Here is a 26,822-nt window from a genome sequence, read left to right as displayed (position 1 = left end):
TCTGGTCACATACTCCTCCATTGCTAGCCATTTTAAGGACAAGAGTGTTGTGTAGTTTGCAATGAAAGATACACTGCATTCTAATTAGTGATTTAACCTCCCAAGATAAGACATGAAAAATCCAGACAATGTATAGAATCGAAGACAGAGATTAAGAAACTCTGACACTGAGAATGAGAATATACACTCATCTCCCGCACCAGTGCCTTTCCAGCGATGTCAGATTAGGGCCTCCCGGGGCTAGAGTGACATTATTATTCCATGTGAGCCCTTCTGCCAATTAGAGGCCACTTTTGGGCTACAGGGCTCACATGATATAACAATGTCACATGAATCCTGGAAGACTGAAATGGCACTGGTGCAAGAGATATATGTTACTTTTACGTTCCAATGAAGATTATTTCATTTTTAAAAAGGGGTTGTCAAGGTAGTGGAAAACCCCTTTAAGAATTACAGAGATTAAGATGTTAGTCATTTGAGACAATTGCCTAAAATACCTTAATTAGCACAACAGATCTTTTCTAAGCTTATTTTCAAACGACTGCCCGAAATAAGAACATCAGCTGATCTAATCTGTAAGGTGTCAGAACCCTGGACAGCTGCCCTTTAGTCAAGGGCTTATTATGGGCCAAAGTGGGTGCCCGTGCTGTCTCCTGTAAGCGCTATTATACACCTCGTGATGGCAAGTGGCTTGTTGTACCAGGCAGTGGTTGTCGTACCGCCCTAAGTATCAGATACAGGTCATATTTCTAATTCTTGGTTAGCTAGGGCTATTTTAGAACTTTTTATGCTGTTAAATATTGTTTCCGATAATTGGTAATCCTAATTAATCTTTGGTTCCACTCTTTTATAATTACTATGCATACAATAATACAATAGTATTATATATAGTAATGTTTTCATACATTTCCCAGAATGTCAAGTCAATGAACAATGTTCATATTGTTAATATTGTTCTTGTGTGAAATATCTAGTAATATCGATCATTGAACAAGAAAAATGCCATTTACTTTCTTTTCTTTTCTCTTTTCTTTCTTTAACTTTCTACCCTTCTTTGAGAACATTTCTGATTTCAATGGTGCCCTTTCATTCTTGTACAATACACTTTCCTACCAGTTAGATTTTCCCCTGGATTATATTACAATCAGTTTTATTGAGTATAAATAGCACAATAACAGGTATGGGCCACACTCACTTTCACCATACTGGAGCATATTTACACAGTTACTTCATTGGGTTCACATGCCAGCATTGACTGTAGATAGTCCTTGTTAAGTATCTGTAAAGCACACCATTGTAATATGTCGATAGGTTTACATATCATAGACGTAGTTCATAAAGTTGCCCTTGACCAAAGTCTAGATGATCAAAACCAACCGGTTTAGTGGCAAGAACTCGTGCATGATCTCTGAGCCCAGGTTCTTAAAAAGGGCCAGTGAAAAACAACAAGCATTAAAGTAGGACCTTTTATTCTATTTGTGCATTCACTTGTGGTAGCAATTTGAAACAATAGGAAACGTGGAAACAATTAGTAATTGTGAAATGCCGAGCTCGAATTGACTGTATTTTAAGGAAGTTATTAAGAAAGATATGAAAAAGAACGAATGCATTGTGATCTCCATCTTCTGTCCCACAGACTGCCTCTTCTGTGACAATAGACAAGAAAGAACTTGGTTGACCCCACATTCTTATGAGCTTTTTCTATTTTAGATCAAGCCACTCTTTACCCTTCCCAAATTTGTAAGTAGTACTCTATCACGTGTGGATCTCTCTTTTGTAAAAAAAATAGCTGTTAGATTGGAAAAGTAACTCAAGGTCAGGCTGCCCGAGTAGTAAAACCATGATGGATAGCCTTGTTTCATTTTTTGCTATAGGAAACTTTCTCTTCCCTGTAGGCCACTAGTTACTTTTGTAGCATACCCGTTGATACATTTGTCCAATTTGTCACCTGTATTTGAATGTTAGACAACTTTATCAATTTTTGTGGCGTAAAACTTAATCCAATCTATTCTTGAAAAAATTTTAAATACAAAAACTGAAAATTGGGTTTGGTGAACTTGGGTTGTCAGAAGCTTCTACAGTGTACAACACTTATGTGACAGGTATGTTCAAGCCTTACAGGCATCTATACAACAACACAGTATTTCGTACATTTTTGTACTAGCCATCACTCACCCTGGTAACTAATACCCAACCTTGAGGTCATAAACTAGCATAAACTTAAATCCGCAATAAATAATGAGTCCAAGAGCTGCCACTCTATTAGTCACTGCCAGTCTTTCAATGGACCACCTGACAACACTCATATGGCTCCCCCGCCACAGTGTGTTTACTAATCTGCCCCTCAGCCAGTATTGTTGCAGTGCTCCCCCACAGCCGGCAGTCTTACACAGAGATCTGGCGCTGGTGTATCAGATACTGTGCGCTCCAAATTCCTCTCACGCTGAGATCAACAGTTCTGGAATTCTTAATTCCTCGGGGGTTTTAGTAATCAAACACACACCTCTCATGTGGGGTTGTGGTTATTTGTTTTAACCCCATCACTGCAACGCAACCTACCAGACATTCCCGCACTAACCGGTTCACTGTCAGGAGGCCTACATAGCCAAAAGCATTCCCTTATCTGGGATCTGACAGATACCAGTCTATAAATCCATCCAGCCTTTGCATTACAGTTGAAATCTTTCCATGTACGATTATGCAATAGTATGTCTGGAATATGATCCAAAACCTAGAAGATGTTAGGAAATCGTATACATAATCATTCATACTAAAGTGTCAGGGCAGAGCTGGATTTACAAAGCCACTAATCATTGATTGTCTGTGTATTACGCAAAGGAATGTGTTTATTTTGAAGAAAGGCAAGGTTCATTTCGTCTCGTAATATCAAAGAGAAGCAGAAGACAAAAATACCAAAAGTCACATTTATGCGAGATATATAACAGCACACAGGCGACAGCCCTTTGGTATATGTCACATGGATGATGTTTATAACAGCCGATCAGTGATGTACAACATTTGGTATCCAGCATCTACTCTGTGAGGTTTGACATTGCGTCATGACTTGTAGAGACTGTCCATCTTGTTCACGAGTCATACATATCAATCCACTGAACACTTATTACAGCATTATGATGCCATATACAATATCAGCTTCTCATAAAAAAAACATATGGCTCATATATGTGTAAATCCCATGCACTGGGCAGTGAATTACAGAAATCGTTCCATTAATCCTGGTATATATATAATATAAATGTCCGCAACGCTATGTTAACCTTACTGCCTCGGAGACCTGCTATATTGTAAAGACATCTGGAGAAGTATCTCACAGCAAAAATTGCAAGGTTATAAGGAGTATAAGGAATGAGTAATTGGGGAATTGGAATTGGTATATTGCAAGATGTTAGATATACATATTTATATATCAGGGGTCCCCAACCTGCAGCTCAGGAGCCCCATGTGGCTCGCGATCCCATCAATTGTGGCTCACGGCTGTCTGCCAGCTTGGTGCATTAGCTCCAGGTCTAGCAAACGGGTATGAAGAGCACATCTCAGAATGGGGAACTTTGTGAGCAGCCCTGCCCAGAAGATCAGATCTGGATGCATATATACTGGTCTTGGAGGTTTAGAGATAATTTAGATATGGTATGCTGGAGACAGGATGATACTACCGGTCAGAGGAGGTGCTTGAAGCAGGATGTGACATCGTGGTGGGAGTGCCTAATGGAAGGGTGCTGACTAGGGGTATTGTGGGAAACCCTGGATCATAGTATACTGCTTCGGGGTGATTTCTATTGAAAAATGTTGGTTATATTATTCCCGTGATGAGGGCTTTGGTTGCATTACTGTGAGCAGGGCAGGAGCTGCATGTGGTTCGCAACCCACTCTCGGAACTGTATGTGACTCGTGACCTTCTCACTGAACTGAATGTGGCTCTCAAGATCAGAAAGGTTGAGGATCACTGATATATATTATAGACTGAATAGGTAAAATTTTATGGCTAGAAGAATAAAAGACAAAAAGGTCATCTCTGCCCAATAATTAAACCTAATGTCTGCACAGTATGTCAATAGTTGAGTTACCAGTTTGTGCCCCATACCTGTTCTTCTTGCTTAAATTCATTAAAAGTTGCTGTCACTCAGTTACTCGCTTCAATACAAGCGTACACAGATACTACTTAGAGATGATTGAAACTTTTGAACTTTAAGGTCATGAAATTTTTTCACAAATTTTTCTCCAAAGTATGATTTGTGGCAATTTTATTAGCAGAAAATCTAATTTTGAAGTCCCCTAATGAAAGAGAGAGAGATATAAAGAATGCAGTAGAATACATACAATATATCAGTCCTATCTTGCTCTTTTTCACTGCAGTCAAAACACAACCATGCAAATATAATAATTTGTAGTTCACCCTGATGAGAAATTTTGAACAAATAATTACACAATGGCTTTAATAAAATAATATTAGATATTTTATTAATTGTTTTAAAACTGAAAAATCATACCAAGTGACATGTGTAAGGTTTCCTTTGTAATGGTGCATCTGCTTGACTAGGGTATAAACAAGTTGTCTTCTGATGACGCTCCTTTTTTAAGTAAGCCAGTCCAGTCATCAGTTCATTTCTGGGGTGGGGTGGGTCCTTGGTGGTGGGTAGCTATATAGTTGCAGCAGTAAGGCCCCTTTCACACCTCCTGGTGATTTTTGTACTGAAAAAAACAGTACTGCTGAAATCCGTGGTCCGTCTCCATGTGCCATCTGTGTGTACATATGTGACATTTGTGTGATATCCATGTGTTTGGATGCTGTACATGTCCATGTGTCAGTGTGCTGTCAGTGTGGCATGTATGGAATGCAATGCAGCATAGAAATTAAAGAGTGTTATATATTAAAGATGTTCATAGATAAAGATAGTGATGAGGAACATAATATCAGCTGAGGGTTGATATTAATAATCTGGGAAATGGGCCATTAGCCCTAAATGTTCCCAAGCTATTAATAACAGTTCACAGCGGTTTACTTAGCCTTTACTGGTTAGTTGACAGGGGGAACCCAAAAAAAAATGATGTAGGGTCCCCCTATAAATTATAACCAGCATAGGCTAAACAGACAGCTGTGGGCTGATATAGACGCCTCTCCATTACTAAACCCCATGGTTGATGTTAGCTGACAATACAAAGCTGACATCAACCCCAACCCTATTACCCCACTTGCCCACCACCACAAGGCAAGTGGGACGAGCAAGGCTAAGCAACAGATTTGGAGTAAATTATGGATGTGCCATTTCTGGGGCAGCTGATGGCTGATATTGGTAGCCTAGGAGGGGGGCCAATATTCCTGGCCCCTTCCCAGGCTATTAATATCAGCCCAAAGCTGTCTGTTTAGCCTTTCCTGGTTAGAATTTATAAGGGGACCCTACATCACTTTTTTCTGGTGTTCCTCAGTAAACTAACCAGTAAAGGCTATGGAAACAGCAGTGAGCTGTTATCAATAGCCTGGGAACCTTTTGGGATATTATCCCCTTTCCCAGATTTGCAACATCAGCCCCCAGCCATGGGCTTTCCATCTACTGGTAATCTAAATTACAAGAGAGCCCAGGTAAATTTTTTTATTTAACCCCTTCCCGACCCATGACGCCACGTAGGTGTCATGAAAGTCGGTGCCATTCCGACCGATGACGCCTATGCGGCGTCATGGAAAGATCGCGTCCCTGCAGATCGGGTGAAAGGGTTAACTCCCATTTCACCCGATCTGCAGGGACAGGGGGAGTGGTAGTTTAGCCCAGGGGGGGTGGCTTCACCCCCTCGTGGCTACGATCGCTCTGATTGGCTGTTGAAAGTGAAACTGCCAATCAGAGCGATTTGTAATATTTCACCCATTATAACGGGTGAAATATTACAATCCAGCCATGGCCGATGCTGAAATATCATCGGCCATGGCTGGAAATACTAGTGTGCCCCCACCCCACCCCTCCGATCGCCCCCCCACCCCCCTGATCTGGCCGGTACACTGCTCCGGCTCCCCTCCGTCCAGTGCTCCGCTCCCCCCCGTGCTCGTGCCCGCTCCCCCCGTGCTCCAATCACCCCCCCGTGCTCCAATCACCCCCCCTGCACTCCGATCCACCCCCCCCCGTGCTCCGTTCCACCCCCCCGTGCTCCATTCCAGCCCCCCCGTGCTCCGTTCCACGCCCCCCGCGCTCCGTTCCACCCCTCCCGCGCTCCGATTTCCCCCCCCCGTGCTCCGATCCCCCCCCCGTGGTCCCCCCCCACCCTATCATACTTACCGATCCAGCCGTGGTCCCGTCCGTCTTCTCCCGGGCGCCGCCATCTTCAAAAATGGCGGGCGCATGCGCAGTGCGCCCGCCGAATCTGCCGGCCGGCAGATTCGTTCCAAAGTGCATTTTGATCACTGAGATATAATCTATCTCAGTGATCAAAATAAAAAAAATAATAAATGACCCCCCCCCCCCTTTGTCACCCCCATAGGTAGGGACAATAAAAAAATAAAGAAATTTTTTTTTTTCCACTGTTAGAATAGGGGTAGGGTTAGGGGTAGGGTTAGGGTTAGGGGTAGGGTTAGGGTTAGGGGTAGGGTTAGGGGTAGGGGTAGGGTTAGGGGTAGGGCTAGGGGTAGGGTTAGGGGTAGGGTTAGGGTTAGGGCTAGGGTTAGGGCTAGGGTTAGGGTTAGGAATGTGCACACGTATTCTGGTCCTCTGCGGATTTTTCCGCTGCGGATTTGATAAATCCGCAGTGCTAAACCGCTGCGGATTTATGGCGGATTTACCGCGTTTTTTTCTGGGCATTTCACTGCGGTTTTACAATTGCGATTTTCTATTGGAGCAGTTGTAAAACCGCTGCGGAATCCGCACAAAGAAGTGACATGCTGCGGAATGTAAACCGCTGCGTTTCCGTGCAGTTTTTCCGCAGCATGTGTACAGCGATTTTTGTTTCCCATAGGTTTACATTGAACTGTACACTCATGGGAAACTGCTGCGGATCCGCAGCGTTTTCCGCAGCGTGTGCACATACCTTTAGAATTAGGCTATGTGCACACGGTGCGGATTTGGCTGCGGATTCGCAGCAGTGTTCCATCAGGTTTACAGTACCATGTAAACATATGAAAAACCAAATCCGCTGTGCCCATGGTGCGGAAAATACCGCGCGGGAACGCTGCGTTGTATTTTCCGCAGCATGTCAATTCTTTGTGCGGATTCCGCAGCGTTTTACACCTGTTCCTCAATAGGAATCCGCAGGTGAAATCCGCACAAAAAACACTGGAAATCCGCGGAAAATCCGCAGGTAAAACACAGTGCCTTTTACCCGCAGATTTTTCAAAAATGGTGCGGAAATATCTCACACGAATCCGCAACGTGGGCACATAGCCTTAGGGTTAGGGTTGGAATTAGGGTTGTGGTTAGGGTTAGGGGTGTGTTGGGGTTAGTGTTGTGGTTAGGGGTGTGTTGGGGTTAGGGTTGTGATTAGGATTATGGCTACAGTTGGGATTAGGGTTAGGGGTGTGTTGGGGTTAGTGTTGGAGGTAGAATTGAGGGGTTACCACTGTTTAGGCACATCAGGGGTCTCCAAACGCAACATGGCGCCACCATTGATTCCAGCCAATCTCGTATTCAAAAAGTCAAATGGTGCTCCCTCACTTCCGAGCCCTGACGTGTGCCCAAACAGTGGTTTACCCCCACATATGGGGTACCAGCATACTCAGGACAAACTGCGCAACAATTACTGGGGTCCAATTTCTCCTGTTACCCTTGAGAAAATAAAAAATTGCTTGCTAAAACATCATTTTTGAGGAAAGAAAAATGATTTTTTATTTTCACGGCTCTGCGTTGTAAACGTCTGTGAAGCACTTGGGGGTTCAAAGTGCTCACCACATATCTAGATAAGTTCCTTGGGGGGTCTAGTTTCTAAAATGGGGTCACTTGTGGGGGGTTTCTACTGTTTAGGCACACCAGGGGCTCTGCAAACGCAACGTGACACCCGCAGACCATTCCATCAAAGTCTGCATTTCAAAAGTCACTACTTCCCTTCTGAGCCCCGACGTGTGCCCAAACAGTGGTTTACCCCCACATATGGGGTATCAGCGTACTCAGGAGAAACTGGACAACAACTTTTGGGGTCCAATTTCTCCTGTAACCCTTGGGAAAATAAAAAATTCTGGGCTAAATAATTATTTTTGAGGAAAGAAAACGTATTTATTATTTTCACGGCTCTGCATTATAAACTTCTATGAAGCACTTGGGGGTTCAAAGTGCTCACCACACATCTAGATAAGTTCCTTTCAGGGTCTAGTTTCCAAAATGGGGTCACTTGTGGGGGGTTTCTACTGTTTAGGCACATCAGGGGCTCTGCAAACGCAACGTGACGCCCGCAGAGCATTCCATCAAAGTCTGCATTTCAAAACGTCACTACTTCAATTCCAAGCCCCGGCATGTGCCCAAACAGTAGTTTACCCCAACATATGGGGTATCACCGTACTCAGGAGAAACTGGACAACAAATATTGGGGTCAAATTTCTCCTGTTACCCTTGGGAAAATTAAAAAATTCTGGGCTAAATAATTATTTTTGAGGAAAGAAAACGTATTTATTATTTTCACGGCTCTGCATTATAAACTTCTATGAAGCACTTGGGGGTTCAAAGTGCTCACCACACATCTAGATAAGTTCCTTTGGGGGTCTAGTTTCCAAAATGGGGTCACTTGTGGGGGGTTTCTACTGTTAAGCCACATCAGGGGCTCTGCAAACCCAACGTGACGCCCACAGAGCATTCCATCAAAGTCTGCATTTCAAAACGTCACTACTTCACTTCCGAGCCCCGGCATGTGCCCAAACAGTGATTTACCCCCACATATGGGGTATCAGCGTACTCAGGAGAAACTGGACAACAACTTTTGGGGTCAAATTTCTCCTGTTACCCTTGGGAAAATAAAAAATTGCAGGCTAAAAGATCATTTTTGAGAAAATAATTTTTTTTTTTATTTTCATGGCTCTGCGTCATAAACTTCTGTGAAGCACTTGGGGGTTCAAAGTCCTCACCACACATCTAGATTAGTTCCTTTGGGGGTCTAGTTTCTAAAATGGTGTCATTTCTGGGGGATCTCCAATGTTTAGGCACACAGGGGCTCTCCAAACGTGACATGGTGTCCGCTAATGATTGGAGCTAATTTTCCATTTAAAAAGCCAAATGGCGTGCCATCCCTTCCGAGCCCTGCCGTGCGCCCAAACAGTGGTTTACCCCCACATATGGGGTATCAGCGTACTCAGGACAAACTGGACAACAATATTTGGGGTCCAATTTCTCCTATTATCCTTGGCAAAATAGGAAATTCCAGGCTAAAAAATCATTTTTGAGGAAAGAAAAATTATTTTTTATTTTCATGGCTCTGCGTTATAAACTTCTGTGAAGCACCTGGGGGTTTAAAGTGCTCAATATGCATCTAGATAAGTTCCTTGGGGGGTCTAGTTTCCAAAATGGGGTCACTTGTGGGGGAGCTCCAATGTTTAGGCACACAGGGGCTCTCCAAACGCGACATGGTGTCCGCTAACAATTGGAGCTAATTTTCCATTCAAAAAGTCAAATGGCACGCCTTCTCTTCCGAGCCCTGCCGAGTGCCCAAACAGTGGTTTACCCCCACATATGAGGTATCGGCGTACTCGGGAGAAATTGCCCAACAAATTTTATGATCCATTTTATCCTACTGCCCATGTGAAAATGAGAAAATTGAGGCGAAAAGAATTTTTTTGTGAAAAAAAATTACTTTTTCATTTTTACAGATCAATTTGTGAAGCACCTGAGGGTTTAAAGTGCTCACTAGGCATCTAAATTAGTTCCTTGGGGGGTCTAGTTTCCAAAATGGGGTCACTTGTGGGGGAGCGCCAATGTTTAGGCACACAGGAGCTATCCAAACGCGACATGGTGTCCGCTAACGATGGAAATAATTTTTCATTCAAAAAGTCAAATGGCGCTCCTTCCCTTCCGAGCCTTACCATGTGCCCAAACAGTGGTTTACCTCCACATGTGAGGTATTGGTGTACTCAGGAGAAATTGCCCAACACATTTTAGGATCCATTTTATCCTGTTGCCCATGTGAAAATGAAAAAATTGAGGCTAAAAGAATTTTTTTGTGAAAAAAAAGTACTTTTTCATTTTTACGGATCAATTTGTGAAGCACCTGGGGGTTCAAAGTGCTCACTATGCATCTAGATAAGTTCCTTGGGGCGTCTAGTTTCCAAAATGGGGTCACTTGTGGGGGAGCTCCAATTTTTAGGCACACGGGGGCTCTCCAAACGTGACATGGTGTCCGCTAAAGAGTGGAGCCAATTTTTGATTCAAAAAGTCAAATGGCGCTCCTTCCCTTCCAAGCCCTGCCGTGCGCCAAAACAGTGGTTTACCCCCACATATGAGGTATCAGCGTACTCAGGACAAATTGGACAACAACGTTCGTGGTTCAGTTTCTCCTTTTACCATTGGGAAAATAAAAAAATTGTTGCTAAAAGATAATTTTTGTGACTAAAAAGTTAAATGTTCATTTTTTCCTTCCATGTTGCTTCTGCTGCTGTGAAGCACCTGAAGGGTTAATAAACTTCTTGAATGTGGTTTTGAGTACCTTGAGGGGTGCAGTTTTTAGAATGGTGTCACTTTTGGGTATTTTCAGCCATATAGACCCCTCAAACTGACTTCAAATGTGAGGTGGTCCCTAAAAAAAATGGTTTTGTAAATTTCGTTGTAAAAATGACAAATCGCTGGTCGAATTTTAACCCTTACAACTTCCTAACAAAAAAAAATTTTGTTTCCAAAATTGTGCTGATGTAAAGTAAACATGTGGGAAATGTTATTTATTAACTATTTTGTGTCACATATCTCTCTGGTTTAACAGAATAAAAATTCAAAATGTGAAAATTGCGAAATTTTCAAAATTTTCGCCAAATTTCCGTGTTTATCACAAATAAATGCAGAATTTATTGACCTAAATTTACCACTAACATGAAGCCCAATATGTCACGAAAAAACAATCTCAGAACCGCTAGGATCCGTTGAAGCGTTCCTGAGTTATTACCTCATAAAGGGACACTGGTCAGAATTGCAAAAAACGGCAAGGTCTTTAAGGTCAAAATAGGCTGGGTCTTGAAGGGGTTAATTCTTTATTTTACACATGATTTACACAGTGGTTGCTGAATACAACTCCCATCATTGTTGCGTGGTCGCACTGAAGTCTGGGAGACCAGTCTATAATGATCAGAGCTTTGGCTTTTCCCAGGTGCCGGTAAATGTCCCACTGATGACACACGGATGTCATCCATGTGTCATCAGTGTGCACGTGTGTATCCTTGGTGCTGGTAAAAAACTGACATGTTTGCCATTTTTTTACATGGACACACACCACCAGTGAAAATAATGGTTGTGTGTCCGTATTTGCGGTCTTTAAAAAATGGACCACATACGGACATGAAAAATGGATATGTGAAAGGGGCCTCATGTATCCTTGTAATAGGAGTACATTCGGTCTTCTAGAGCAGGAGCCTCTCTTATAGATCAGCTCTCCATTCTGGCACATAGATGACGTACCAAGAAGAGGATTCCTCTTTATAGCATCAATATCCCGAGTAGGTCATACGGACAAATGTCATCCTGTTGTGATGGCTTTTTTTAATTCATAAAATCATAGAATATTAAAGTTGAATGGGACCTACAGGGTCATCGTGTCCAAGCCCCTGCTCAATGCAGGATTCCTTAAACCATCTCAGACAGATGTCTGTCCAGCCACTGTTTGAAGACTTCCTTTTGAAGGAGAACTCACCACCTCCTGTGGTAGGCTGTTACACTCATTGATCACCCTCACTGTCAAAAAGTTGTTTTTAATATCTAATACAGTATGTATCATCTTCCTTTCAATTTTATTCCATTACTTCTGTTGTTTCCATGTGCAAATGAGAATACGAATGATCCCTCTACTCTTTGACTGCCATTCTGATATTTGTAAACAGCTAATAAGTCACCATCTTTTTTGCTAACAGCAGTCCGCACACCATCCTGGTAGCTCTTCTTTGAACTTGCTCCAGTTTTTCTATTTTCTTTTATAAATGCGGTGCCCATAACTGGACACAGTATTCAAAATGAAGGCTGACCAGGAGGAGTAGAGGGGGATAATTGGTTCATGTGATCTAGACTCTATGCTTCTCTTAATACATTCCAGAACTGTGTTTGCCATTTGTGCTGCTGCATCACACTGTTGACTCATGTGCAGTCTGTGATTTGTCCTATCTTCTTTAGTCATAACTGAATGTCCCTCATACTTTATACTATTCCTACTATTTTAAGAAAGATGTTGGACATTATCTAAAGTTATGAATTAGAAATGTCCCATCTTTGTTATTTGTACTAATTTTTCAATAGATCAAAATTTTGGATCACCTTTATAGCTTTAATAATGAAGCACATCAAATCATTTTTATGCTCTTAATTGGTTTTGCATGTATTACCTCTTCTCATTCCATTAGGAATCTCCAACCATAATGTAATATGTTGATGTCATTTTTTTCACATCTGTTTCCATAATGTGGCTTTTCCAATTACATTTTCTTTACCCTATATAAACACCATACCTTACACTTCCAAGAATCCCAATCCAGTTAAATCATGGTTAATAAATTAAAGCCGAACTGACAAAAAGATTGCCGTCACTTGGTTATTAACCATCTTAATTACTAACTTGATATGCGTGCAGTCCTTTATAGCATCCATGAAAGGAATACAAATCAAAATGAGTCCAAAGTCCTACATAATATCAACAGAGCTGCAAAGAAAACAATTTGAAGAGCTGGGATGTGCACAATGTTATTCTGACCAGCTCCACTGTTTGGCTGTCTTTCCATAATGTGCTCAGCTAAAGTGCAAAGTTAATTTATAGTTGTTGTTAATTTAATAAAAAATTCCTAATCAGTGAAAATGGCAATGAAAAAAATGCAATTATTATGCACTTCCCATTAGAACTAAGAAAAGCGCAAGAAAAACAAGCAAGTGGCACTGCTTCTACTAAGTGATGCACAAGCACATGAACTTTACGAAAGGAAGTCAATCGGGCACATTGAATGCCATGGAGCTAGTGTGAACATAGCTTTGTATTCAATGTGTGAACAGTTGGTTTCCATTAATGAATCGTTAGCAATTTGCAAAACAAATATTAGCAAAGTCTCAAAAAAACTCAAATGTTATCCATGCTTTTAGAATCAGTTGATTGCAGCTATTTAATGCTTGTCTTACACAGGAGCTCCTGCCGGAGGACTACCTGGGGGTCAGTATTATCCGGGAGGAGGTGCAGGGGCATATCCTGGTAAGAAGTATTTTGAAATAAACACCTGAGTTGCATGTAAATTGGATGTATCATCTTCACACAATGAGCCTAATGTATAATTCAGATTGAAGCAATATACTGCATCTACATTTTCAGAAATGTATAAATTGCTACCAAACTGAATCTTGGTTTTCCTGTTGATATGGCTGCCTTTTAGCTGTACTGGTCTATATTCACTACATGTTTGGATGTTTTCATCAAAAAACACTGTGCCATCTCATATCCTATCAGTATTGTGTTTTCAATATAAAGAAATTTACACGTGTCCTCCCTTAACCTTTCCACATATCCTTATATCCCGAAATCAAAGACCTTAAAGGGAATTGGTCAACAGGTTTTTGCTATCAGCATAATGTTGGAAAAGAGACCCTGAATCAAGCGATGTGTCACTTAGTTTACTGGGTGCAGCAATTGTGACACAATGAAAGTTTTTAGATGTAACATAAGTCAGGGCTCAGAAAGCGAACCCAGCCAACACCAGGCTCTGAGTGAGCTGCTTATCACAGGAGGAGGCTGTGATCAGACCTGGCAGTGATAATGGCCTAATGATAAAACCTTTAGTGTAAGTAAACAGCACACAGCTTAATGAATGGCACATCGATTAATTCAGTCTTTCAGTCTCTATCTCCTCCAGTTTTCAGATTACAAAGCCAAAACCTGCTGACAGATTCCCTTTTATGAAGTTTACAGAGCAAAGACTACAAAACGTTTCATAGATTTAAAATGTAAAACTAATTGACTGTAATATTCCCAATTCAGATCCTCTGGGGTGTTGCGATAATGATTGTCTTTTTGTTGAGTCTTGAATCTTTGTGGTCGTGTCCTGCACCTTTGGGACTGCAAATGATATACCACATTTTTAGCCAGAGTGCTCCCTTAACAATTCTGAGATCTTTCCCATTTCCTTGGTCATATTTCTAGCAGAATAACTATTCCTGCGTAATAATGATTGAATTCTTGAAATAATCTCTGTTTCTGTGTGCCACATACCAAAAATACCAAAAATGTAAAACTATCTTTAAATATGTTTCATATATAAATATATACATCTTGCTAATACTGATGTATAAGTAAATTGTGCAAATTTAGATTTTGAATACATGCCCCAACCTGAGGATCTCAATATTAGTCCTGGGAGGTCTTTTTCTGTCTTGTGTTTGACACTTGAGTTTACAGCTAAGTAAGAACTCTTCTCTGTCTATGCATCAGTCATGATAGAGCTAAGGGCTGGCTTAGCTATTTAAGTGAGCCTCTCAACCATTCCCCTTCATTCAAAGCAATGGTCATATATAAACATTAGTCATGAGCGAATATACTCGTTACTCGAGATTTCCCGAGCACGTTCGGGTGTCATCTGAGTATTTTTTAGTGCTCGGAGATTTAGTTTTCATTGCCGCAGCTGAATGATTTACATCTGTTAGCCAGCTTGATTACATGTGTGGATTCCCTAGCAACCAGGCAACCCCCACATGTACTTATGCTGGCTAACAGATGTAAATCATTCAGCTGCGGCAAGAAAAACTAAATCTCCAAACACTAAAAAATACTCGAAGGACCCCCGAGCATGCTCAGGAAATCTCGAGTAACGAGTATATTCGCTCATCACTAATAAACATATTAATCTGGAACAACAAGCCTGACAAGGAGATCCTGGGATCCAGGACCCTGTTCATATCTAGAGATCAGGGCTTCATTCCTAGTACAATGATATTAGGCTAGGGTCACATTGCGTTAGTGCAATCCGTTTAGTGCTAGTGCTAGCGGATTGCGCTAACGCAATGTTTTCTATGGGGCTGCGGTCGGGGTCGCGGTAACGTCCCCGCTCTCGCAGATCCCCGATCTGCGAGAGCGGGGAACGGACCACGGGCGCGCCTCGGACGCTGCAAGCAGCGTCCATGGCGCGCCAGGAATCACCGGCGCGTCGCTAGCGCGTGCCGAACATGGCACGCGCTAGTGAAGCGCGTTCCCATTGCCTTCAATGGGCGCGTTAACGGACGCGTTGCACGGCGTTAATTTCGCCGTGCAACGCTGTCCGTTAAACGCGGTCCCATAACGCAATGGGAACCCAGCCTTAGTAAGTTATATATATTTACCATATTTTTCGGACTATAAGATGCACTTTTTTCCCAAAAATGTTTTTGGGAAAATGGAGGTGCATCGGAATATACTTACAAATGGCGGCAGTAGGAGTCGGGTGATTCTGCGGCTGTCTCGGTCCCACGCTGCAGGACGATAATCACATTCCCTTCCCATTCTGGTGCGGCAGGTTCGGTGGTGCTCTGGTGTGCGGGGGGTTCCGCTGGCATTTTGTGAAAGCCCAGAGGCCCCGCACATCCATTGCTACGATGTAGTGGCCTCTGGGAAAATGGTTGCCGGGGCAGCTCATGCTCAGATTGAGATCTTTGCAACAAGATCTCGGGAGATGAGATCTGTGCCGAGATCTCGCCTCCCAAGATATCGGGACAAGATCTCGCTGCCGAGATCTCAATCTGAGCATACACCGCCGCCGGCCTTTTCCCAGAGGCCACTGCATTGCAGCAATGGATGTGTGAAGGCCTCCGGGCTTTCACAAAATGCCGGCAGAGCGCCCCGCACCACAGAGCACCGCCGAACCAGCCTGGGATGGGATTTCCCGGAGGCCACCGCATTACAGCCATGGGCTTTCACAAAATGCAGGTGGAGCCCCCCACACCAAGAGCACAGTCGAACCTGCAGCACCAGTCTTGGATGTTAGTCATATCGCTTGACCATCAAACACCCCTGTGACCACGCTCTACCAGCACTGCCAATCCCCCCCTAGTAAGCTGAATTCAGACTGTAAGATTGACCCCCATTTGACACATTAATTTTTTTCCCCTATTTTCCTTCTTAAAATTTGGGGCGCGTCTTATGGTCCGGTGCTCTTATAGTCTGAAAAATACGGTATATTTTAAACACATCTAGATGTTTTTTTCAAGTGGATAGTTCATTTAATGTGTAAAATTATGCATGATTCTAACATCAACTCTCCTTGGCTTCTTTCTAAAGGAGGAGCTGGTGTAGGACCAGGAGGAATCGGAGCAGGTCAGTAACTTATTTCTTTCTTTCTAGCATTAAAATCCAATGATAATGAAATTGAAAAATCCAACATTACCAGTGTAAATATGTGGCCCTGATTTATATTGACAAAACTGACTACATTGACGAACCTGATGTTTTAGCCATGTTATATTTTAGATTATAAACTATGGCCGACAGACTCAGGACAACCAAAGCCAATAGTTAAAATGTTAATTTAGAATCTCTGTAGTTTATTCCTATATGTACAAGGTATACATGTGCTATCTACTATATAATTGTCTAAGGGTCACTTCCATCTGTCTGTCTGTCACAGATATTCATTGGTCGCGGCCTCTGTCTATCATGGAAATCCAAGTCGCTGATTGGTCGTGGTAAAACAGCCCCAACCAATCAGCGACGGGCACAGTCCGGCCGCAATATTGCCGCTCCTTCATCCACGCAGTCAGTGCCCCCTCCATACTCCCCTCCGGTCACCGCTCACACAGGGTTAATGGCAGCGTTAACTGACCGCGCTATGCCGTGGTGTAACGCACTCAGTTAACGCTGCTATTAACCCTGTGTGACCAACGCTTTACTATTGATGCTGCCTATGCGGCATCAATAGTAAAAAGATCTAATGTTAAAAAATTTTTAAAAATTAAAAATCGTTATATACTCACTGTTTGTCAGCCCCTCGGATCCACAACAGGCCTTTCCCGCTCGCAACGCTCCGGTAACCGGCCCATGCTGTGATCTCGCGAGATGATGACGTAGCGGTCTCGCGAGAACTCAATGCACTCTTCAGACCGGAGCGCGCGAGGACTCAGCGTCGGTAACCGCTTCGCTTGGATCCGGGGGCTCCGGAAGGTGAGTTTATAACTATTTTTTATTTTAATTCTTTTTTTTAACAGGGATATGATGCCCACATTGCTATATACTACGTGGGCTGGGCAATATGCTACATGGGTTGTGCAATATAATACATGGGCTGTGCTTTATACTACGTGGGCTGTGCAATATACTGCATGACTGGGCAATATACTATGTGACTGGGCAATATACTACGTGGCTGGGCAATATACTACGTAGCTGGGCAATATAGTACGTAACTGAGCAATATACTACGTGGCTGGGCAATATACTACATGACTGGGCAATATGCTACGTGGCTGGGCAATATACTACATACTATGTGACTGGTCAATATACTACGTGGCTGGGCAATATACTACCTCACTTGGCAATATACTACGTAACTGGCCAATATACTACGTCACTGGGCAATATACTACGTCACTGGGCAATATACTACGTAGCTGGGCAATATACTACGTAGCTGGGCAATATAGTACGTAACTGGGCAATATACTACGTGGCTGGGCAATATACTACATACTACGTGACTGGGCAATATACTACGTGGCTGGGCAATAATTCAACCAAATGTCCGAAAGATACTAATTGGCACTTCAAAATCAATAAATCAACATATAATGAGCTCAGTACGCATTAACCCCTGAGTTCCAAAAGAAGAGAACCAATGAATTCCCATAAAATGTCATATTTTATTATCAAAAATTTAAAATTGAACAGGTATGATACAAATACAAAAAACACCCAGGGGACCAGAAATACACCCTTACTAATATATCATGATGGTATATCACCACCTATGACTGAAGAGAAAGGATTCCACACTTTCTAAGAGATGATCAATATTATAGCCCAATCTGCCCAACGCATGGAATGAAACATTATACAGTGCCCCACACGGGCATACTTGATACATCATACAAATGTAGGCACAGATGTAAAGCATATATTACCTCACAGTAGTAGAATAGGAGAATAAAATAAAAGGTCCGATGTCTGGTGGTTACATGGAACAGTGGATCCGATCTGGGTGATTCCGGGTGATTCCGTGCTCCCCTGCCGCCCCGACGCACGTTTCGCCCTTGGCTTCTTCCGGGTCCACTGTTCCATGTAACCACCAGACATCGGACCCTTTATTTTATTCTCCTATTCTACTACTGTGAGGTAATATATGCTTTACATCTGTGCCTACATTTGTATGATGTATAAAGTATGCCCGTGTGGGGCACTGTATAATGTTTCATTCCATGCGTTGGGCAGATTGGGCTATATTTGAACGGTCTATAACATTGATCATCTCTTAGAAAGTGTGGAATCCTTTCTCTTCAGTCATAGGTGGTGATATACCATCATGATATATTAGTAAGGGTGTATTTCTGGTCCCCTGAGTGTTTTTTGTATTTGTATCATACCTGTTCAATTTTAAATTTTTGATAATAAAATATGACATTTTATGGGAATTCATTGGTTCTCTTCTTTTGGAACTCAGGGGTTAATGCGTACTGAGCTCCTTATATGTTGATTTAGTGGCTGGGCAATATACTACCTCACTGGGCAATATACTACGTAGCTGGCCAATATAATAGGTCACTCGGCAATATACTACGTCACTGGGCAATATACTACGTAGCTGGGCAATATACTACGTAGCTGGGCAATATACTACGTAGCTGGGCAATATACTACGTGGCTCTGTGCTGTATACTATGTCACTGGGAAATATACTACGTAGCTGGGCAATATACTACGTAGCTGGGCAATATACTACGTGGCTGGGCAATATACTACGTAGCTGGGCAATATACTACGTAGCTGGGCAATATAGTACGTCACTGGGCAATATACTACGTGGCTGGGCAATATACTACGTGACTGGGCAATATACTACATAGCTGGGCAATATACTACGTGGCTGGGCAATATGCTACGTGGGCTGTGCTATATACTACGTGGACATGCATATTCTAGTATACCAGATGCGTTAGAATCAGGCCACCATCTAGTTTACAATATTGGTGACTTCCCATGTGGTAGACGGTGTTTTTTGTCTTTTGAGAACTTCCACATCTCTTAAAGCAACATCATAGTAAGAATTAATAACCCTATAAATTAAAAATGACTTACCAAATATCAAAACTTTGGTTTTATTTAGGGTTATATCCAGGAGGAAAACCCCCCAAGCCAGGTAAAATGTCAAATGTGTAACTTGTTTTATGTTGTGTTATAAAAACTGAAGCATGGAAAATTAAGATATAAAAAGGATAGAACAAAATCCTAGTGATGCCATCATACAGGAACAGGGTTACCACTGTAGGGATGCAGCTGCTATATCCTTTGCATGTTGGACTCAGGTTCCTATACGGTTCATGCTACACCCTGTAAATCTAGGGTGTTACACTTCTGACAGGAACTGATTTGAAGGTTTTTTTCTTGCCTCTACATTTCCAGGCACAGCATTTTTTTACAGAACACTTTGTTAAGCATGTACTAGATTTTGGCCAGATACTGCAATGATGTCATTACCCAGAGCTGTCCTGTTTGATAAACCCTTCCCCCTGATCGCAGACGTTATGTAGCATTATGTTACCAAACTGCACATAATCCGATGTACACTTTACCCCTACAGAGTTAAAGTAAAAAAGCAATTAGTGCCTCTTTTATAGAGTTCAACAAAAAGCCATTGGCGAAAAGCAGAACATGCATTGCATTTCCTCACAATGTTCTCATTACTCGTTTTGGAACTGACTCCATACAGTTTCTCTGCAGAACTTTTTTGGATAAAACTGAAATGGTATTAAAAGGTCTGTCATATATATTGAGGACTCTTTCCCTTTACTATAACCAAGTTTCTTTATATTTGGGGTGGATATACACAATATGCAACTGCATGGAGAGGAAGTAGGCAAAAAGGTCCAACATACTAAAGAGGAAATCACATTGTATCCTACTGTCTACTTGATTGCATATGAAGAATTGCTAATGATTATAATTGATAGTCAAGTACAAATAAAAAATGTAAGAAGTTTGAATAGTATGATGGGCTAATCCTAATGATGGTCATCTTGGTATGGCATCAACTAGTGATAATCCATAACATTGTAGAACGCAGATACCCCTCCTTAGGTGGGACTTGTATCATGAAAGTCATGTTTTCCGTAAAGCATATAATTGGGAACATTCATGCACTTACTGTACTTCTCAGCAATCAAAGAACCTCAAATCTGTTACATGGCCGTTCTCTATTCTGGCACACAGCAAATTTATGAAATGTATTACATTCACATAGTTATAAAGCCCCTCTGGTCAGCACTGGGGTAGAGAGTTTGAGAACAGTTTTTCTAAGCGCACAATGTGACTGCAGAAGTTTAATTTGTTTTACTGTATATTGATACGTTCTTGTATTCCCAAACGCAAGGAACTAGAGATCGCTGTATTAGCTTGCTCCGTGTCGAAAGCCAAGTCAAACACAATTACTTGAACTTAAAATAATAATGCATTAATATGTAATTACCATTGGATTTTCATTTTTGATGAATGAATCTCTCAGGGGCGCTGCAGTCACCTGTTTTCAATTTCGGTCCTGTGACATTTGCTTTTTCTAAGTCAATCTTAGTGTAAAAATGGTTTCTTTACTGAAATAAACAAAGCACTATGCATAGAACGGAGTCACAAACCATTGAAATATCGATAGTTTCCAGCTTGGGGATCTAATATTAACATTGTATTATAGGTGTTGGTAGCCTTGGAGCTGGTGGATATGGACCTGGAGGAATTGGAGCTGGTGGCCTTGGGGCTGGTGGATTTGGAGCTGGTGGACTAGGAGCTGGTGGACTTGGGGCAGGTGGACTTGGAGCCGGTGGACTAGGTGCTGGAGGAAAGCCACCAAAACCAGGTTCGATATATTGACATTTCACTATATTTATACAATTTGATTCAATTAATGATATAATTACTGATGATATATTACATCACTATATATTGAGTTAATATACCGTAATAAGTTCTCACTAGTCGATGTTCAGGAGATCCAGGTGATATCCCTTGTTTCCAATTTGTGCATTGAATATAAACATTTTATTTTAGGTGTTGGTAGCCTAGGTGCAGGTGGTCTTGTACCTGGTGGCATTGGAGGTGCTGGAGCTGGTGGATATGGACCTGGTGGATATGGACCTGGTGGATATGGACCTGGTGGACTAGGTGCTGGAGGCAAGCCACCTAAACCAGGTTAGATTTAGCTGATTTGCCACATGCTACAAAGAATTACATTGCAATATGCTGTACATATGTATTATTGCACCCAAGAGCCTTAACTTGTGCATTTATAAAGTAGATGATAAAGTTAATTTGACATTGTTAGGATATGTTTATATTATGTACGTGTTTAGAATGAAGTATTAAGCTAGAAGAATTTACAACTGCGGTTTACAATTGTTTATGTTTTCCCATACATTCTATATACAAAGTGAGCGCTCACCTATTAACACCGAGTTGTGTTTAGGCGAAAAATTCTATCTTGTTTAATTTCATATTTTTCTTTATAGTATGTAGAGCTTGATAAGCAATATATTACTAAATGTTATACATCCCACTTGAGATAGCTGGAGGGATCAAGAATGTTATAATTTAATACTAATTCTCGGCAAAACAGGGATTATCAGTTGTTTCTAGCTTGTCTACCTAATATAAATATTTTATACTAGGTGTTGGTAGCCTGGGTGCAGGTGGCTATGGACCTGGTGGCATCGGAGCTGGTGGTCTAGGAGTTGGTGGTCTAGGAGCTGGTGGATTAGGAGCTGGAGGACTAGGTGCAGGAGGCAAGCCACCAAAACCAGGTTAGATATACTGACTTGTCACATTCCAGAAATAGTCAACAGTATATAGTACCCTTATGATATTGTATTCCTGAGCCTTTTTTGTGCATTTGCCATAGTTGTTTAGGTTTTTTTGTACACTTTATGAAAAATTGACCTATTAAAACTATGTTGTATTTAGGTATAAACTTCTGTACTGATTAAAGCGGATTAGCACGATTACCTTTTTTGTAACCAGATTTGCCTAGTGTAAAAATAACAAAATGAACTTTTTTCACCAGCTGTTGCTCCAGTGATGGCTCTGGACATGTTGTTTATTGCCAGTCAGCAGCACAACTACAGCGCATTACTGCTACAGCCATGTATTGGCTTTGGCAGTGATGTCCATGTAGATGGCATGAGCTGTAGCCGTGATTTCACTGCCGCATCAATCAACAAAGACCGGGTGCAGGGGTAGGGAGACAGTGCTGGAGCACCAGGTGGTGAGTAATGCTTATTTCGTTATTTTTACACTGGGCAAGTATAGGGAGTAAAAAATGTTAGTAATGGAAAATCCTTCAATTTCAAAATTACCTTTACCGCATTTAGAGCTCAATCATTGAATACTGAGTTAAGCCTTTAAGTGTCCACAAATGATTGTTGGAACAGGAACCAAGAACGTTATCATTTAAAGTGACACTCCACAATTATCATTTACCAAAATGACATCAGACCACATTGATAATAGTATAATATTATAATATGTAATAGTATAGTATAATAGAGCACAAGGTAGTATATAGCATAATGGTTATTTTCTTAAAACATGAAATGCGCACCATGCAGACATTGTAGGCACGCTACCCTACAGCTCCATCATCACCGTTCTATCACGGTGACCAATGATAGATCTGTTTATGTGCAACAGTTTATCTGAAAATATTTTTTTTTTGCTACTGGTGGTTTAGTAATCGATAATTTACCTTTGCTAGACTGGAAATCAGCTTTCAATACACTGAATTACCAGTGAGCCTGTGATAATCTTGTTTTTATACATAGCACCAATTACAAGAGATAAAGGGATGGAGAGAGCATCATCGTGAGCTAATAATGAGACAGGAGGTGTGTCTCAGAACACCTCAAACTCCCTGTAGGCACAGTAGATAAACTGTAGTCATAATTCACAGCTCTGCTCTAATATTAAAGAGCTAAAAAGAAGCCAAGGAGCGATCTCTCAGTAGAATAAATAGTAGGCAAGCATATCAGTATTTTTTAAACTGAGGCATGGGCAATTGCTTTAACTATTTCTTTCCAAGAGATTAGTTGCTTTTTTTTTATAAACAAAGCTTGACTTTTACATTGATATATTGGGAATTTTGAACTAAAATCAATCAATATACAGTATATATAAGGTTGAGAAATCATATACTTAAAATGTTACTGTTGTATCTATCTTTTATTCAGGTTATGGACAAGGAGTTGGCGGGCTAGGTGAGTGAAACCACTTTGTTAACCTATAGTGTTTAAGAATATTTGAGGGATCCTTTATATACCTGTTAAGGATGCTGCTTTCCATCTCTCCTAGAATATATTTTAGTCACACATTAGTTGTTTAGGTCAACTACAAATCTAAAAAAAACGCCAAAGATCAATTGTTTCCAAGGTAATCCCTTTACAATATCTGCAATAACTGAACATGTAAGTGGTTTCGATTTTGTTCAAAAATAGAAAACCATTTTCAGTGCCGTGACTGGAGTCCAATGGGCCCAGGTGCAACAGTAGGACCCACCCTCCTTGCATGTTGGCCGGGTGTATGGGCCCTTGTAGTTTTCTTTAAGAACATACATGTTGCCCTCCACTCCACAATAATACAGTAATGTCCCCCACACTGGGCTTATTGTGGTATATATGCCCCCCATTCCTGGTATATATGTTCCTCATCCTGGCTCCATCCTGGTTTATGTCACCCATCATGGGCACCTTCCTGGTATACATGTTACCCATCTTGGGCACCTTCCTGATATATATGCCACCCATCCTGAGCACCTTCCTGATATATATATCACCCATCCTGGGCATCTTACTGGTATATATGTCCCCCATGCTGGGCCCCTTCCTGGCATATATGTTATATATGTCCTTCATCCTAGTATATATATCTCCCATGCTGGTATACATGTTCCCCATCCTGGGCACATCCAGGTATATATGTCACCCACTCTGGTATATATATTCCCCATCTTGGGCTCATCCTGGTATATATGTACCCCATCCTGGTATATGTTCCCCATCCTGGGCCCATCCTAGTATATATGTCTCCCATCCTGGTATATATATGTCTCCCATCCTGGTATATATGTCCCCCATCCTGGTATATATGCCCCCCGTTCTTCCACTGTTCTTTAAAACATAAGAAAATAAATGATTCTACTCACCTTGCCCCAGTCTACAGCAATGTGGTGTCTTCTACTGTAGCAGGCAGCTGACTTCAGCTTACAAGAGCCAGGCAGCGCTTGGCGTCACTGCCATGCACCCCCTTTCACTGGCAGGACGACGTCAGCTGCTGGCCTCTGATTGGTCAGCAGGTTGAATTGCAGTGCAGGGAGTCATTGGGTCTCTGTGCCACAATACATTTCAGCTGAATGTTCATCCTCAGATGCACTTCCAGATGAAATATGCACCGGCGTTGGCGGGCCCCCTCCTGCACAGCTTACCCCACTGACCATGATTGAACAGTTATACCCTAAATGTAAAGGCTAGCCAAACCTGTAATTTATTTTCAATTCAAATGAAGAGATGTTTGAATTATCTGTTATGTTTCCATTACTTTGTCTTTGGGTCATATAGCTCGAAAAGCTATAGCTTTAGATTGACATTAAAAAGCATCCCTGGTCCACAAGTTCCACCAGCCCACATAGAGTAAAATATAGCTTCCTTCTCCCATTCATTCCTAAATATCTGTAAGCTAAAGCAGAGCTATGTCTAATGAAAGACCTGTCTGGTGGCATCGCTCAATGTGCCTGTAGCTTACAGATTTAGGATTATTATAAGAAACAGTGATGCAGAACCTAGACTAGATGTAAAATTTCATCCATACACTAGACCTTACAATATTTAAACCATGGACCAAAAAGGAAAACTCAAAGCTGGATTGAAATCTAGGGTGGGGTGAACAATATGTAATTTCTTTATTTAGTCATGCCCCTCACTGAACTTTTGTTGGGAAAATTACCAGTCCATACCTGGTAGAAAAGACCGATGGACAGGCGGAGGAAGGACTTGAGGCCAATTTCAATGGATGGTTTAGGTCTAACTGTAATGCCCCTGTAGCAGGCATTAGATTCTATTCAGTGCTGTAAAATCACCGGTGCTTTTCTAGGTGCTCCAGGGGCTCAGCAAGAAAAAGAGCCATCAAATTGTAAAGGTATGACAAATCTGCACATGAAAAATCAACGTATCAATGTGCAGATGAGTAGATGACTGGGACATTTTATGGATGTGGCAGTCTTTGGGATGTGAAAAGTTCAATCCCAGCTTTTACTAACAAGCTAAGCAACAACAACATGATTTTAATGTGCGACCAGAGCTATAATAAATGAATCAACCATTAACCAGTGATATTAAAACAAAGAGCTATTTGTATAACACAACAGTGAGTATTCATGAACATACTCACCAGGAAATTCTCACTGACCAGGATTTATATATACGGTAATCTACACAAGTGACCTAAACCATCATCACTGATTAAAAAAAATCTTAAAATAACAATATTGGTCTTAGATCACTCCAATATCTTCTATTGTCGGTTGCTACTGACTGTCCCTGTAAGATTTTATTATTGCATTACTAAAACATGGTCAATGAGTATTTCCAAATGCCAAGATGTATATTAGCTAATCCTTACAGCGCATATGTCCTCATACACAAATGATTCTTTATATGTTCAACAATAAAACTACAATCATTCTTTCACTTTCTATTTTCGGAATTAATTCCAACCTTTCAGGATAAGAAAAAGTGTCAGGTTTTTTTTTTTCAGATATAGAGATTGTCTTGGCTATGGGTCATATCTAGCGGTAGTATAAGATAGATTGTTGTTTTTTGTTTTCAATCCAGCATGGCAAAGTAAATGAAAGATGCTAACGCATTTCATGTCTTACTGACTCTTAAAGCACCACTCCATAGGTTTTTTTTATTTCACCACTGGAGTTAATAGTTTTTGGTAAAACTCTTTACAATGGTGAAATGAGATCACATTTAAAAAGCTCTTTAAAGAGTTAACAAATGGGTGGAATCAGTTTAGTACAGGGAAACCTGATGACGGGTTCTCGTTAAGGTGTCACACTTCATTATAACTAAAGATGATATAGTGCTATTGGGTGGGTGCACAAATCTTCTACATGTTTTCCTATTAAACTTCACATTACAAGGCTGTGATACGGGACCATTACACAGCCCTAAACGAGTGGTTTTAATATCCCTCAAGTAATTTTTATAGTCCCTGATAAAACTAAATCCAACCAGAGCGGTTAAACATTTGGAAAGTGATGTAAGACTTCAGCGGATTTTTGACCTATTTAATAACAGGAGGCATGGCTATATATAATAATTTTCTGTATCCAATTGTTTAGCATCCCCCTGTGTGTTCTTACAGATTACACAACCACCAAATAATCCTGAGATTCTTAGAATTAATCTGATAAACCTTAGTAAAACAACCGGATACACCAGAAAATGAAAATGCATGTTTAT

General features: G+C 41.3%; 1 protein-coding gene across 17 annotated transcripts in view; it reads left to right on the top strand.

Annotated features, from left to right (window-relative positions):
* Positions 1 to 26,822, top strand: part of ELN (elastin) — a 109,563-nt gene that overhangs the window by 30,132 nt on the left and 52,609 nt on the right. For 14 of the 17 annotated variants that reach the window (XM_069761432.1, XM_069761431.1, XM_069761427.1 and 11 more), the window contains exons 2-8: positions 13,279 to 13,344; positions 16,393 to 16,428; positions 19,430 to 19,462; positions 21,008 to 21,169; positions 21,361 to 21,501; positions 21,978 to 22,109; positions 23,532 to 23,558. In XM_069761432.1, coding sequence (XP_069617533.1) covers positions 13,279 to 13,344; positions 16,393 to 16,428; positions 19,430 to 19,462; positions 21,008 to 21,169; positions 21,361 to 21,501; positions 21,978 to 22,109; positions 23,532 to 23,558 — 597 coding nt within the window. Of the gene's footprint in view, positions 1 to 13,278; positions 13,345 to 16,392; positions 16,429 to 19,429; positions 19,463 to 21,007; positions 21,170 to 21,360; positions 21,502 to 21,977; positions 22,110 to 23,531; positions 23,560 to 26,822 lie in introns of all 17 variants that reach the window. The other 3 variants (XM_069761420.1, XM_069761418.1, XM_069761419.1) reach the window with 2 other exon arrangements.

This window comes from Ranitomeya imitator, chromosome 3 (genome assembly GCF_032444005.1).
Source record: "Ranitomeya imitator isolate aRanImi1 chromosome 3, aRanImi1.pri, whole genome shotgun sequence".
NCBI classification, from domain to species: domain Eukaryota; kingdom Metazoa; phylum Chordata; class Amphibia; order Anura; family Dendrobatidae; genus Ranitomeya; species Ranitomeya imitator.
Note: the sequence above shows the minus strand (reverse complement) of the source record. Positions and strands in the feature narration are given on the sequence as shown.